At 36.8% G+C, this 14,973-nt stretch overlaps 1 protein-coding gene across 1 annotated transcript; it reads left to right on the top strand.

Annotated features, from left to right (window-relative positions):
* The first annotated feature begins 1,845 nt into the window (after nt 1–1,845).
* On the top strand, nt 1,846–4,767 carry LOC112150135 (gastrula zinc finger protein XlCGF26.1-like). Its single transcript, XM_024278160.2, has one exon. It carries the CDS (start codon nt 2,935–2,937, stop codon nt 4,270–4,272), a length of 1,338 nt encoding a protein of 445 aa, XP_024133928.1. The 5' UTR covers nt 1,846–2,934; the 3' UTR covers nt 4,273–4,767.
* The last annotated feature ends 10,206 nt before the right edge of the window (nt 4,768–14,973 follow it).

A 14,973-nucleotide genomic window follows, 5' to 3' on the forward strand; every position in this document is an offset into this window, starting at 1 on the left:
CTCTCAACAGTAAGCTCTCCATAAAAAAAAACATTAACTAATGTCAACTTTCATCAAGAAAATTACAATATAAAGAAAGGTAATGGCGAACAGAAGGAATTAATTCCAAGTAAGAAATAAGCGTAATATGAATAGTAAGGAAAATAATACTAAGCACTGACAAAAAAAGGAGAGAAAAAACATCTAAGGCAGGGAATTATTCAATAAACATAAAAGCAAATTGTTCCTGTGTTACATGCCTCAGGAGAATTAATCTTTTTCAAGATATTCATAAAATTGACAGAACTCTATCATAAAACCTTCAAATATTGGGAGTTGTTTTTCTTACTCTACACTTACGTATATAGCATTTAGATTGGTGGTGTAAGAAATTTATACTATTTTACCTAATTAAAATATGTAAGAATTAGTTTGAAATGTATTATAATATTAATATCTATAAGAAGTTCTAATCGGATCTAGAATTCAAGTGAGAATTCACAGAGGTAGAAGAAGTGAACAACTGATTCAGGGACATCCTTACAAAACTGCAATAATTTGCATATCTAAGAATTTGGATATAAACATATTTGTGGGGTAAATGTTTAGGGGTGCCACAGTTAGTCGACTAATCGACTATAAAGTTTGAAGTTATAATGGCATTCTGGTAGTATTTTTTTTACTATTTTGGCATTTATTAAGTTTTTTTTTAGGCTAATTTGGATTTTAGCTAATATTTCAGCTACATGCTAGCTATTTTGTCTAATTTATGAATTTTTCAGTTTTTTAGGCAAATTTTAACTTTAGCTAATATTTCAGCTGCGTGCTAACTGTTTTGGCTAACTTAAGCGTTTTTTTTCCCCCCATTTTTTAGGCAAATTTTGCATTTAGCAAATATTTTAGCTGGCTATCAGCTTTAATTTCAATTTCAGCATCTTCAAAAATGACCCGATTAGTCAACTAATCGAGTCATTTTTTTTTAGCTTTAAACACACACAAAAATAGATGTATAGCATTACCTGCAATAATGCTAGTGTGAATGGTGTAAGCTGAATTTGGCCACTGAAGATGCTAGTGCGGATGGCTAAAAACACTGAAGTTGATAGCTGAAATCGTTGAAGCTAATAGCTGAAAATGCTGAAGCTGATAGCCAGCTAAAATATTAATTGAATGCCAAATTAGCCTAAAAACTGAAACAAGCCTAAATTAGCCAAAACAGGTAGCATGTAGATGAAATATTAGCTCAACTCAAAATAGCCTAAAACCACCCAAAAAAGCGTAAATCAGGGAAAATAGCTAGCATGTAGATGAAATAATAGCTTAAATGCCAAAATAGCCTAAAAAGCCTTAATAAATGCCAAAGTAGTCCATAAATGATGATACCATTGTAACTTTTCACATTACTACACTCTGACTCCATATAATATAAATTGACGACTAATCGACTTTTAAATTAGTCCTCGACTATTTTAATAGTCGATCAGTTGTCGATTATTCGACTAATTTTGGCAGCCCTAGTGCTGATGCACCTAAGAAAAAAAAGTTAGGCGCACCGGTGCAACCAGTACAAAGAGTTAGTCTAGAGCCCTGGTCCTTTGGCAAGATACTTCCCCCTCCCTGCCTTCAGTGTGGCTCCGCTGGTGTGTGAATGCATATAAATTAGAGCTGTGAATGTTGACGCGTTATTATTTATTAATCGCGATCAGGTGTCCTGCTGTGCAGCTGTGAGATCAGCGTAATAAAACTCCATCTAAAATAAACTTAAAGCTTTTTATAGGTTTTGTGATTGAGATTTTATTAAATTAATGAGATAATATGTCATTTATTTGTAATTTTTGGACGAAAGTGATCTTTTATTTTAAGACATGAGGCGAAGAACAAAAGTCCATCATAAGCTGCAGCCCAGAGCACCCGCTATGGGTGGCGGAGGGAAAGGGGACGGAGCGAAACAAACCTGTCTGCTATGAGAAATCCAAAGAGAAAACAGAAAATGTTATTTTAGGATGAGGACCGACATGAATTTTCCACAAAAACAAGCAATGGCATTGTCTAAAAATTGCGGAAGCTCCACGGTTCTCTCCGAAAGTCCTGATCACCGACGTCTCTAAAGGATTGCCGTTCAGAATGGACAGACGCACCTCCACTTGTGTAGTTTCCAGTCGAGCCAACCTGAAATCCAGCTGGATCAAACCTCTGCCAAAAAAATATGTTTTATTTTTTTTTCTCCAAACACAATGCAGAAAATTTATGAGAAAAAAAAGAAAAAACGGACAATAAAAAACAGTATTCCAGGAAAAAAGTCAAATAGACAGCAGAACACCATTTTTGGGGCTGCCTGGTATAGCTGAATCCACAGAGGCAGACTGAAGTACATAAGAAAGATCACATCATGTAGCTGAGAGGTCTGTGATGTTCTATCTATAGCAATCTGTAACTTTAGCCTGAATTCTTATTTTTGTTGGAAAATTTTAATCTTGTTTTTTTTTTTTATAAAATCACACCTATAACTTCTTGTTTTGTGATGTAAAAACAGTTTGTTAAAAATGTTTGAAATTTCCACAGCAAAATGAATCCCATTTTTTCAGACGGAATTTTCTGCATTTGCATGATATTATGTCTTGTGCGTGAATATAACATAGAAAAGTGACTGAATAAGCTAGTTTTGCATATGTATGGTTGTGCTGATTAACATGATACCAAATAAGCAAGCATAGTAACATAGTAAAACTCAGATCATAAACACATTTAGGAAAAGTCAGGCACCTATTGGTCCATAGTTCTTTTTAACCAATATATGATGTTGCAAATTTGGAAACCAGTCAAAATGACTCACTTAGGAGTTCCTGTGTTAATGCACTTTTTTGTTGTTTGTTTTGTTTCCTTGTTCCACCAGTTAATCTCCAGTATTATCTGATAAACTCAGTGGTGAAGCAGAAGAATCCAGAACCTCTACAGATGAAGGAGCAACAGGAGCTCTGCATGAGCCAAGATAAAGAGCAGCTTGATCTGATGCGGGAGACAGATACTTTGATGGAGACTCCTAATTTTGAGGAAAATGAGCATAATGAGGCAGATCTTCACCGTCAGCAGCTTGTAACTTGGAGCTTTGATGCAACAGCTGGTCAGAACCAACAAGGAAGGCAGCATGAAGAATATAAACGAACAACAGACGGAGAGACAGCCCAACCGAAAGGAAATAGAAGGAGCAGAAGTAATGTCAAAAATGTGGACAACACTCACAGTTCGGACCAGTCTGACACTGACTCAGAGAAAATGTTAGAAAAACATGATGCTGTTGGATTTCACACAGGAGAAAAGCCTTTTTCTTGCAAAGTATGTGGTAAAAGTTTCACATCAAAATGCACTCTAAATTTTCACTTGAGAATCCACACAGGAGAAAAGCTTTTTTCCTGTGAAGAATGTGGTAGACCCTTTACTCTGAAGAACAGCTTAACTGCTCATATGAGAATCCACACAGGAGAAAAGCCTTTTTCATGTGAAGAATGTGGTAGGTGTTTTACCTGGAAGACCAGTTGTGATGCTCATATAAGACTCCACACAAGAGAAAAGCCTTTTTCCTGTAAAGAATGTGGTAGATGTTTTACTCAGAAGGCACACTCAACTGCTCATATGAGAATCCACACAGGAGAAAAGCCTTTTTCCTGTGAAGAATGTGGTAGATGTTTTACTCGGAAGGGCATTTTCAATGCTCATATGAGAATCCACACAGGAGAAAAGCCTTTTTCCTGTGAAGAATGTGGTAGGTGTTTTACCCAGAAGACCAGTTGTGATGCTCATATGAGACTCCACCCAAGAGAAAAGCCTTTTTCCTGTAAGAAATGTGGTAGGTGTTTTACCCAGAAGACCAGTTATGATGCTCATATGAGAATCCACACAGGAGAAAAGCCTTTTTCATGTGAAGAATGTGGTAGGTGTTTTACCCAGAAGACCAGTTGTGATGCTCATATGAGACTCCACACAAGAGAAAAGCCTTTTTCCTGTGAGAAATGTGGTAGGTGTTTTACCCAGAAGACCAGTTATGATGCTCATATGAGAATCCACACAGGAGAAAAGCCTTTTTCATGTGAAGAATGTGGTAGGTGTTTTACCCAGAAGACCAGTTGTGATGCTCATATGAGAATCCACACAGGAGAAAAGCCTTTTTCCTGTAAAGAATGTGGTAGGTGTTTTACCCAGAAGACCAGTTGTGATGCTCATATGAGACTCCACACAGGAGAAAAGCCTTTTTCCAGTGAAGAATCTGGTAAACATTTTACAGCATATACTCACTAAGCACATGGAAATTCACACAGGAAGATTGTGGTAGATGTTTTACCAACGAATGCAGTCTCACTTTTTGAAGAAAAAGTTTCACTCAGGAAAAAGACCTTTTGTGAAAAATGTTTTATTTGAAGGATATATTTGAGGTCTCGCATGAGAATCCACACAGGAATAAATACTTTTTCCTGTGACGAATGTGGTAAAAGTTTAATTTCAAAACACTACCTAACTGATCATATGAAAGTCCACACAGGAAAAAAAAAACATTTTTTTTCTGTGTGCAATGTGGTAAAAGTTTTACTGAAAAAGCAGCCTCACTGACCTCATGAGAATCCACACAAGACGAGACGTTTTTATTGTGAAGAATGTGGTTGAAGTTTCTCTTCCATAAACGATTTAACTACTCACATGAAAATCTTTAGGAAAAAGGTTTGTGTCTGAATTTCCTTTATAGTTTAACTTGGGGTGCAATTCTTACTTGTATGTGATTAAAAAAAAAGGTATATACCCTGTGTAGGTGTGAATTTCCATAACATCTGTTCTTGTCTGATAATGCACACGTGGCAGGGGATTACCTCCCTTAAACCATGTTCCGTCATGTTGCATCGTGTTGTCATGGTAACAGCCTAAGTGTGCACTTGCTTTTTCCTCTGAGGAAAAATATTGCTATCAGAAGATGAACAAAGCATCATTACAGAGGGAAAGTTCCCCTCTTAAATGTTCTTTCGGTCAAGATGATGAAGCAAAAGTTCATTTTAAAGAAACAATGTTCAAATATTTAAATACCTGCGGCGTCATGTCCTAGTGTCTAATTGCATCATTAGATCCTCTTCTCGTTCTCTTCTGCTTCATCCCAGTCATCAATTTGATTCCATTTATCAAGCAGATAACGGGAAGCTATAAGATCACATGTCCTTTTTGCTGTTTTGCTGTATTGACAAACTGGAACAAAGTATGGCAACATATGTATTATAGAATTTTTAGGAAGCTGGAAGTCAGTATTTTTAGGATTGGTCAGAAAATTACTTCCAATCTATTTTTGAGTTAGTAAAGTGGCAAACTCTGGCAAACTTTTTTTTTTTGTTTGTTTTTCTGAATTGTTTGTGTTTGAAAAAAAATCCCCCTTTATGGTGTAAAGTTTAGTTTGGAAGTTTGTCATAAAAATAAATAAGAGTTAATGAAACCATCTTTTTAGCTGTATTTTGATCTTTTACTGTGCGCCAATGTCACAAACTCACATAAAGACCACAAAATGAAACCTTTCACACCAATTATTACGTTTAAAACATTTGCAATTAAAATATAATAAATAATAGGACACTAATAATTCAATAAGTCTACACGAATTTAATTTCTGTAAAGCTCTGTATGACAGCAAATATGAGCCAAAACACAAGATTAAATCACACACACGAGCAAAATTGTATGATGCTGGAAAAGGAGGAATGTGTGAGAAAAAAACTGTACTTTATTTTATGGGAACTAGTCTGAGAAAATCTTAACTTTTAAAGACATGCTAATGCAAAGAAAAAATTCACACAAGATTTAATTTGAGGTTAGGAAAAAAACAACAACTCCTAAGACTGTTTTCAGAAAATCTTTACTTGTATGTTCAATTTGCTTTTGTAGAAGGGTTTCACACAAATGCTTTGGAAGTCTTGGCGTCATTCTGACTTCAGGCACACGCCTTGTGAGAGATTTTTGCAAAAACTAACTTGTGTCACAGTGTGGGGAGTTGGGGGAAGGGGGTGCTCTCGTCAGAAATAAACCTATCAGAGAATGAGAAGACCAAGACGACGCTGTCTGTTCTGAACTGTCTCAATGGCACTTCAAAGTACTATTTTGACACTTCCCTTCATTGTTTTTAGTAGTAAATATAATCTTACCAACAACAAATTTTGAGAATCAGCAATGTTAAGTGATTTTGCGCTCAACTTTTTATGAACATCAAAGGCATTCAGTTTTAACACAGTGACGCGGTGGAACTAGCATAGCGCTAGATCCAGCCGACACTAGTGATTAGTTAATATTTTACTCTCTATGACGATCTTAAAAATGTTAATGGTACAGATGGTCAAGACAAGTCCGTCCTTTACGGAATAGTTTAATGCAGAACCGAAGTAGTATAATGAATTGAAAAATTCACTGGCTGGGTGGCTCAGTGGGTAAGGTGAAGGGCTGGCACGCAGAAGCCCTGGGTTCGATTCCCAGGGTTGTCCACTGATCCCCACCCAGATTGGGTCCCTAGGCAAGACCCTTGATGCTGCTGCCTAACTGGGTCCCTGTGTCCCTCAAGTACAGGGTTGTGTCAGGAAGGACATCTGGCGTAAAAACTCTGCCAAATCACTGATGCAAAACAGTGGGTGCTGTTACGCTGTTACGCTGTGGTGACCCAAAAAGGGATAAGCTGAAAGTGAACCCACACACACCATTGAAAAATTTAGAGCCCTACTTTCTTTAAGCTTGTCATTTTTGTCTCTTTTGAATAAAATGAATGAATTAATTAAATGGTTCATTTCAAGCAATCAGGTAATAATACATAAAATAACACCTTGCATTATCAATCATAAGTTGATCACTTGAAAGGGAATGGAAGGAAGCAAACTTATACAATCCCACCCCAATTCGACCTTATCATTCTCTTTACATGAATTATCAATATCTGGTTCAGGACTTTTTATCAAATATTTATAGCTTACAATCATAGATTCAGGTTATTAAGCAGCTTTAAGATCACTGATGTAATAAAATTTCAAACAACCACAAATAAATAATTAATATCAGTGGTCCCGGCAGTGCTTTAAGTGGGCCGGTGCGCTCCGGTGCTGAGCACCGGGACTTCTCTAAAACACACTTTAGAGCACCGCCTCTTCTCACCTACTTAGGACCGTCCGGTGCTCTGTTTTGACTTCCGTATTAAAGGCCGGATCTAGACATGGGCAAGGTGGGGCAATGCCCCCCCCAAATTTCAAGACTGCCCCCCCAAACGTGACGGCATGCAAACAATAAAAACAGAGCACTCTCTGCTCTCTCTGGCTCCCTTTCAAAGTAGCTGTGAGTGCTGATTGGTAGATCCAAAGGAGGGCGTGGCCTCTCGCTTCAATCGGGTCCTCCTCTCTCACTCTGTCGCTCACGCGCACACAGCGGGCAGCGGCAGAAACACGCGGTTCTCAGCAGCAAAGCTATTTGAAGTTTTCTGCTGTTTGTCGCTGAAATGGCTCGATTAACCGTAATTTGAACTCCTTCTTGTCCTCATCTGTTGCTCTCGTTGTTGTAGTTTGGAGGAAAAAGCGAGAGTTGACAATGTTCAGGTTTCTGGTTGCTAAAGCTAGCGCTGTTTGTAGCAGTGAAGCTAACAGTACCGGAGCATTAGCTGTGTTTGAGATGCCTCGCCTGCATGTTGGTGAGACCAGGCGGCTGCAGGTGGGGGATGAAGGCGGACAGTGGGACTGAATGAGAACAGGAGGTTGGGGTTGTCTTTGACATTCTCTTACATTTTAATATGCCTCTCCTCCTTAGTATAAGCTTTAATATTATATTTTTTTAAATATTTTTTTTAACATTTTTCCCTGGACAACAGATAAAAATAGTTGCTTGGTTAATGTCCATTGTTACAGAGAAATAAATAAAATTGAAATAAAAGTTAACTTTTAAAGGCAACAATAACATATAACAGATTATTTGAAATCTTGTTCATTTTTACATCAGTGATTGACTATGTAGCCTATTATCCTGATGTTGAATAATATTTAGTGTACTGAGTAATTTATTGATTATTTTACAGAAAAATTAATCAGAAGAAATATAAAAGAATCAAAACAGTAAAGACATATAGTTGTAAAGAGTACAGAAAAAGTTTTAAAACTGCCACCAGTTTAAGGCAACACATGATGGTCCACACAAGAGAAAAGCCATTTTCTTGTAAGGAATGTGGAAGAAGTTTCACTTCAAAACCCAGTTTAACTGCTCAAATGAAAATCCATATAGATATAAAACCCCTTTTTTTTGTCAAGAATGTGGTCAATGTTTTATTTATAAAAGCAACCTCACTAGGCACAAGAGAATCCTCACAGGAGAGAAGCCGTTTTCCTGTGTGGAATGTGGTAAAAGTCTCACTTTCAAACACAGCCTCACTAGGCACATGAAAATCCACACAGGTATAAAACCTTTTGTTTGTGAAGAATGTGGTCAACGTTTGATGCTAATTGCAACTTCAATAGGCACAAGAGAGTCCACACAGGAGAGAAGCCGTTTTCCTGTGTGGAATGTATAAAAGGTTTTGCTTTAAAACACAGCCTCACGAGGCACATGAAAATCCACATGGTTTAAAATCTTTTTCTGTGAAGAATGTGGTAAAATGTAATTGATAATGGCCACTTCACAAAGCACAAGAGAATCCACATGGAGAAAAGCGTTTTCCTGTGTGGAATGTGGTAAAAGTCTCACTTTCAAATACTACCTAACTTCTCACATGAATATCCACACAGGTATGAAACTTTTTTTCTGTGATGAATGAGGTAAATGTTTTATTGAAAATAGTTATTGAGAAAAACCTCTTCCTAGGAAGAATGTGTTAGATGTTACACTTTCAAAACCAACTTAACTGTGCACATGAGACAGCCCTTTTTTCTGTGCAGGTTGTGATAAAATTGTTTTCACTCTCAGGTCCTGCTCACGTGAGCAGGTGGAAAGTTTTTTTTTCTGTGAATATGATGTAATATTTTTAAATTGTCCCATCAAATCTCACTGAAGATGAGCACTTCTGGTATAAGGTTTGTTCCTTCAATTTTAGCTAAAGATGGAACATGATGATCCAGCAAGAGAAAACAGGCAAAAACAGCAGCATTACAGTTTATTTTGGAGTATAAGTCCTTTTTTTTTTGAATTGTTCAACCGATAGTTTGACTTATACTCTGATGATTTCAGTTTACTGAAACTCTTACATAGTGATAATTTATTTTCATGTATTACTATTTTTCCTTTACAGAATATAGAATATTAAGTGTATTTGAGGCTAAGATTTTTTACTTGAAACAATGGCTTTAATTTAAAAATTACTTGTATTTTGGTTTTCAATAGTGAAAAGTTTAATGAGGTGAAAATAAAAGGTTTTTATGTAAAAAAGGTTTTTAGCTGTAGTTCTTGTAAAAGATTAAAGTTATTTCTCATTGTTCGGTTTCAAATTATCGCTGAATTTTCAAGCATTTTTTTTTTTCAATGTTTTGTTTCTGATCCATGTTTTGTACCTAATGTTGCACTTCCTTTAATGAGCACTTCTAAAGCAAGCATTTCCAGTTGACGCCCCTTGTTAAACATGTTTAACTTTAAACCAAAAATAAATGTATGCAGAATAACTCTGGTGTGAACATCGTGTTTTTGCTTTGTTTTCTAAGGAAATAGTCTGGCTCGGTATTGCTGTGCAGAAATGGTACAATTTGGATCCATTTATTCCAAGGCTCAGCCAGACCACAGGGGTCATTGCCGCAGCCCCTACCCAGCACACGGTAGTGCAGGGTCCACTCTAGAGCTTTTAGACCAACTTGTAGTTAAAAAGAAAAAAAAAATCCGGCATCCAGCTCTGATAAAATGACACAAGAGTAAAAAAAAAAAAAACGAAATGCTTTGATTTGTTATTGCTAGAAAAAAACCTCCCAACCTTAAAATCAGAGAGGCCAGACTGAGATGGTTTTGACATGCCCAAAAGGTGACAAGTGAAGATGTAACAACCCCTCATGATTAATGTAGAACCTGTTGCATGCAGGGTGCATTGTGGGTAGGAGTGTTTTGTTGTTTTGTTCTGATTTGGGTGGGTGCATTGACTGTATAAAACAGGGGTCATACTCCAAAACACTGCCTTAGGTTGTGTGTTGAGCAGGATAAACATCTATTAAACACACTAAAACAAAACTTTTAAAACTTAAAAAATGTATAAAACATGACTGTTTTGAATATGAATGAAAAAACAGGAATATTATTCTGGAATAAATCAAGATAAACTTTAAATAACTTAGAATAATTTACTCTCCATAAAAATATATCCTGTCAAAATAGTAAAAGTTTGAAATAGTGTAATAATTAAAAGAGAAAAATATCAAATTTACATTAACTCATGTCTTATATATATATATATATATATATATAATAAACTTACATTTAAAATATACCAACACATTTTGATTTGCATAAAAATGTATCCTGTCAAAATTACGCAAATTCAAAACACAAACATAATGCATTACAAAACAATCCAAATCTTTAATTAAAAAATCTTACTTTTTACAAAATTTTGCTTACCCATGAAAAATGTAAAGTTTGACGAATACAAGTCTAAATACAACCAGGGAACAAGAAATTGAAAGCTTCCCAGGTCTATTTTCTTCGGAATGGTAACGGCTGAAGGAACCGCTAAACAAAAAGCCCTTCAGACACATGACTACTGCAGGTCTGACAGCGTGGAAATGGACACCAGATATAAAAAAATACCCTTACTTCACTGGCAAAACAAGTAGCTCCTCTGAAAAGGCAAAAACACAGAGATAAAAGTAAAGGCTGACTCCACCCACAGCTGAAATGCGAAAATCCAGTCAGAGACAGGCTTTATTATTATTATTATATTTTTTTTTGCATAGTGTTTGTAATCCTGTCCTCGTGTGCCGATTTATAATCACATAAAGAAATGGAGTGTTTATTGGTTATCCTAAGAAAACATGTTTACATAACTGCAGTAAATATTGATATGAATCACGCTTCATGTTATAGAAATAAGATACTCAATGATTATTTTCAGAATTATCACTACACATTACTAATCAAGTAAAGAAAATCCAATGATTTTCATCAGAAAGCTTAACTACATTATTTTACTAATGTCCATTAACAAAAATAGTATTCATAAGCTACTCAGTGGTTATGATTTAAAATATTGTTTCACATATTTGAGTTCACACACCCTTATATTTGGAATTTGTATAAATACTCTATTTAGATCTTCTCATCTCCATATTGTGAAACAAAAAGTTTCTTGATACATTTTTTGAATACATGAATATTTGAACATTCCTTGAGTTCACTGCTTACAGTCCCACTCCAGTCGATCGAATCGAATATAACTTTAAATTAGGGTTGCCGATGTTAATGCATTAACGCACACGGTTAATTGCAAAAAATTAACGCGTTTATGTTTATTAACACAAATTAATTATAGTTCGCAGAGGTAAATCCAACTCATTTAAAGATTAACTCCACTCTGACTGTCAGTCTATTTTTCTCAGCTGAAACGGAACAAAGAGGGCCCTGTAGTTCTGTGGATGATTGCGGGAAGTTTATCTGGTGCTCCTGAAATCTCTGGGGGTTGAGGAGGGTGATAAACACTAGTTTATTTATCATGGTCTTGAAACCTGTTTTTTGTCTGGGAAATGATATTGTCCCAAATCATGCCGTGAATCTGCTGGTTATGAGCCACTGCAACTCAATGCGTTTGTAGCAGCCGTGGTGCATTTAGCTTAAACGTCCACATTCTGGCTCCTTTGTTTCTCAACATTGTCACAAAACTTCATTGAAATTGACAGACAGAACTGCTGGAAGGCTGAAAGTGGTGAACAAATCCTTTACTCTCCTGAGACAGGCTGGCTAGCATTTTTTGACGATGTCCAACTTTTCTAAAAAGGTCCATCTTAAGAATAGTTTACGCAATAAATCTAAATTAATTTCTCTGCCTTCTTCTATTGTTATTGGAAAACAAAATTCAAACAAAAATCAAGTGCAGCTACAGCCTACGGCCTGAAGTAAAAAAATAAGTTAGCTTTTGGTAGAGTGAGTTTTAACCATCCATTCAGATGTCATCTTCCATCCTCATGAAGCTACAGAGACATTAACTAAAATTCTGATTGGTTGAATCAACCTAAATACGTTTAATCCAGATATTGCTATGGTTTCATCAACAGTGTTTTTATGGAAAGCTGCTGCAAAACCGGAAGTGAGGCTGGAATCACTGACTGTATGAGCGTAAGGCAGACTGTCATGAACCTAGCAACAAGTGAGGGCTAAAATCCGATTGGTTAGAAACGTTCATGAGAAATAAACAGTCTGACAGTAGCGCGGCCTAAAGTGTGTAGGGCTGAGAGAAGCCGACACAGCAGTTGGAATTATCTAAAAAAATGTTTGGAAAACTGTAAAAAACATTTATCTGTGATTTAGATACTTCTTTTCAGATCATCTTAGGTCTTCACCGAAGGCTTTGCAGGCCCTGAAGGTAAGGCACAGCAAATTCCACTTCTGGGGTGTCTGAGTTAATGAATAATAAATAAAAAGAAATTCAAACGAAAAAAAAAAATGAAGGAAATATTTTCCTACTGGACTGTTTTTGTTCAAAAGCCACATTTGTCATAGAAAATTTACCAAGTGAAACATTGTGACTAATCACAATGCAACTCATGGATGGATAAACCCCCCTCCCCCCTTTAAAAACCACAACCAAACCCAGCTCTTTGAAGGAAAAAAATGCTGAAAACAAACACAGTTTAATAAACGAAATGTCGGATTTAGTATACAGATGATTAAATAAACCAGCTCGAACACAACTCTAGAGTGTGTAAATGTGCGCAGGTAACATAACGTTGGTGTAAATCAGGAGTTTTTTATTTGCATCTTCACAGAGTCCAGAAAGGCATGCTCAGTTCAGTCACACATCAGCACAGAAACATGTGAGCAGAATTTGGCAGCGATCCTTTATGTACACAAAAAGGAGCAGATTTCAGAGTGGATCGTGTCTGTTTGGTGATATTTTTATTTCGACAAGGAAACTTTGGTTTTAATCGTCAGTTCATCCCTATGGCGTGGGGCTTGACCTTTTTATTTCTGTGATGAAGACACATTTCAGTTATTTTTTTGTGTTTATCTCAGGCAGACATGTATAGCGTTTGCTCCTCACTGCTCGTGTGTGCTTGTTTAGAGAGAGTTTGTATGTAATTACTTATTCAAAAACAGTGAGCTGTCAAAAAATGTGACCACTTTTTTTTTTTTTTTTTTTTTTTACATGGAAGTAAAATCGCTTTGTCACATTTTTTTGACAATTTATGTTGAATCATCCCCCATGAAATGTTATTTAAGCCAACATCTCCGGACGACATTGAAGGTTATGAGTACATTCATGGCTCCATGTTGTGCCAGTCTTTAAGGTACAGTGCATCCGGACAGTGTTCACAGTGCCTCACTTCTTCCAAATTTCATTATGTCACACTCTTATTTCAAAATGGATTAAATCAGTATTCTTCCTGAAAAAAATCTTAAAAAAAAACCATAATGACAATGTGAAAAAAAAATCTGAAATTGTTGTAAATTAATTAAAAAATTATTTTAAAAAAACGGAAAAATGAAATGTGCATTAGTATTCACAGCCTTTGCTCAATACTTATTTGCTGAACTTTTGGCAGTAATTCCAACCTTAAGTCATTTTGAATAGGACACCACAAGCTTGGCACACCTTTCTCTGGACACTTTTGCCCATTCCTATTTGCAGTACCACTCAAGCTCCATCAGGTTGGATAGAAAGTGTTGGTGGACGGCCATTTTCAGATCTCTCCATAGATGTTCAATTGGATTTAGGTCTGGGCTCTGGCTGGGCCACTCAAGAACATTGACAGAGTTGTTCCAAAGCCACTCCTTTGATATCTTGGCGGTGCGCTTTAGATCCCTGTCCTGCTGAAAGACGAACCATCGCCCCAGTCTGAGGTCATGAGCGCTATGGAGCTGATTTTCATCCAGGATGTCTCTGAACATGGTTGCAGTCAGCTTTCCCTTCATCCTGACCAGTCTTCCAGTTCCTACTGCCACCACCATGGTTCACTGTGGGGATGGTTCTGGTGATGAGCGACGCCTGGTTTTCTCCAAGCATAACGTCTGGCATTCACTCAAAAAAGTTCTATTTTGGTCTGGTCAGACCACAGAATGTGGTTTCTCATGGTCTGAGAGTCATTCGGGAACCTTTTGGCAAACTCTAGACGGGCTTCTATGTGCTTTTTAGTAAGAAGGGCCTTCTTCCATCTGGCCACTCTACTACACAGGTCTGATTGGTGTAGGTCCGGTTCTCCTCTTTCCACAGAGGAACGCTGGAGCTCTGACAGAGTGATTATTGGGTCATTGGACCCTTCTCCCCCAATCACACAGCTTAGATAGGTGACCAGATCTAGAAAGAGTCCTGGTGGTTCTAAAGTTCTTCCACTGATGGATGATGGAAGCCACTGTACTCATTGGAACCTTCAAGGCATCAGAAATGCTTCTGGACCTTTCCCCAGGCTTGCGCCTGAAGACAATCCTGTCTCGGAGGTCTACAGGCAATTCCTTTTGTTCATGGTTGGTTTGTGCTTTGACATACACCGTCAACTCTGGGACCTCCTGTATTCCAAATCACGTCCACTGGATTTACCACAGGTTGGCTTCAATGAAGCAGCTGAAACATCTCGGAGCTTCACAGTAAAGGCTGTGAATACTTATGTACATATCATTTTTCTGTTTTTTTACTTTTAATAAATTAGCAACAATTTCAAGAAAACTTTTTTCACATTGTCATTATGGGTTTTTTAAATAGTTTCAGGAAGAAACTGATTTAATCAATTTTGAAATCAGGCTGTCACATAATAAAATGTGGAAGAAGTGAAGCACTGTAAATTCTTTCCAGATGTACTGTAAATGTACACAAACATTCACAGCGTACAA

The sequence above is a fragment of the Oryzias melastigma genome, linkage group LG4 (assembly GCF_002922805.2).
Source record: "Oryzias melastigma strain HK-1 linkage group LG4, ASM292280v2, whole genome shotgun sequence".
NCBI lineage: Eukaryota > Metazoa > Chordata > Actinopteri > Beloniformes > Adrianichthyidae > Oryzias > Oryzias melastigma.

Bases quoted from the DNA above. Each gene is read 5' to 3' on its own strand.
- LOC112150135 (XM_024278160.2), top strand. From the start codon at position 2,935: ATGAAGGAGCAACAGGAGCTCTGCATGAGCCAAGATAAAGAGCAGCTT.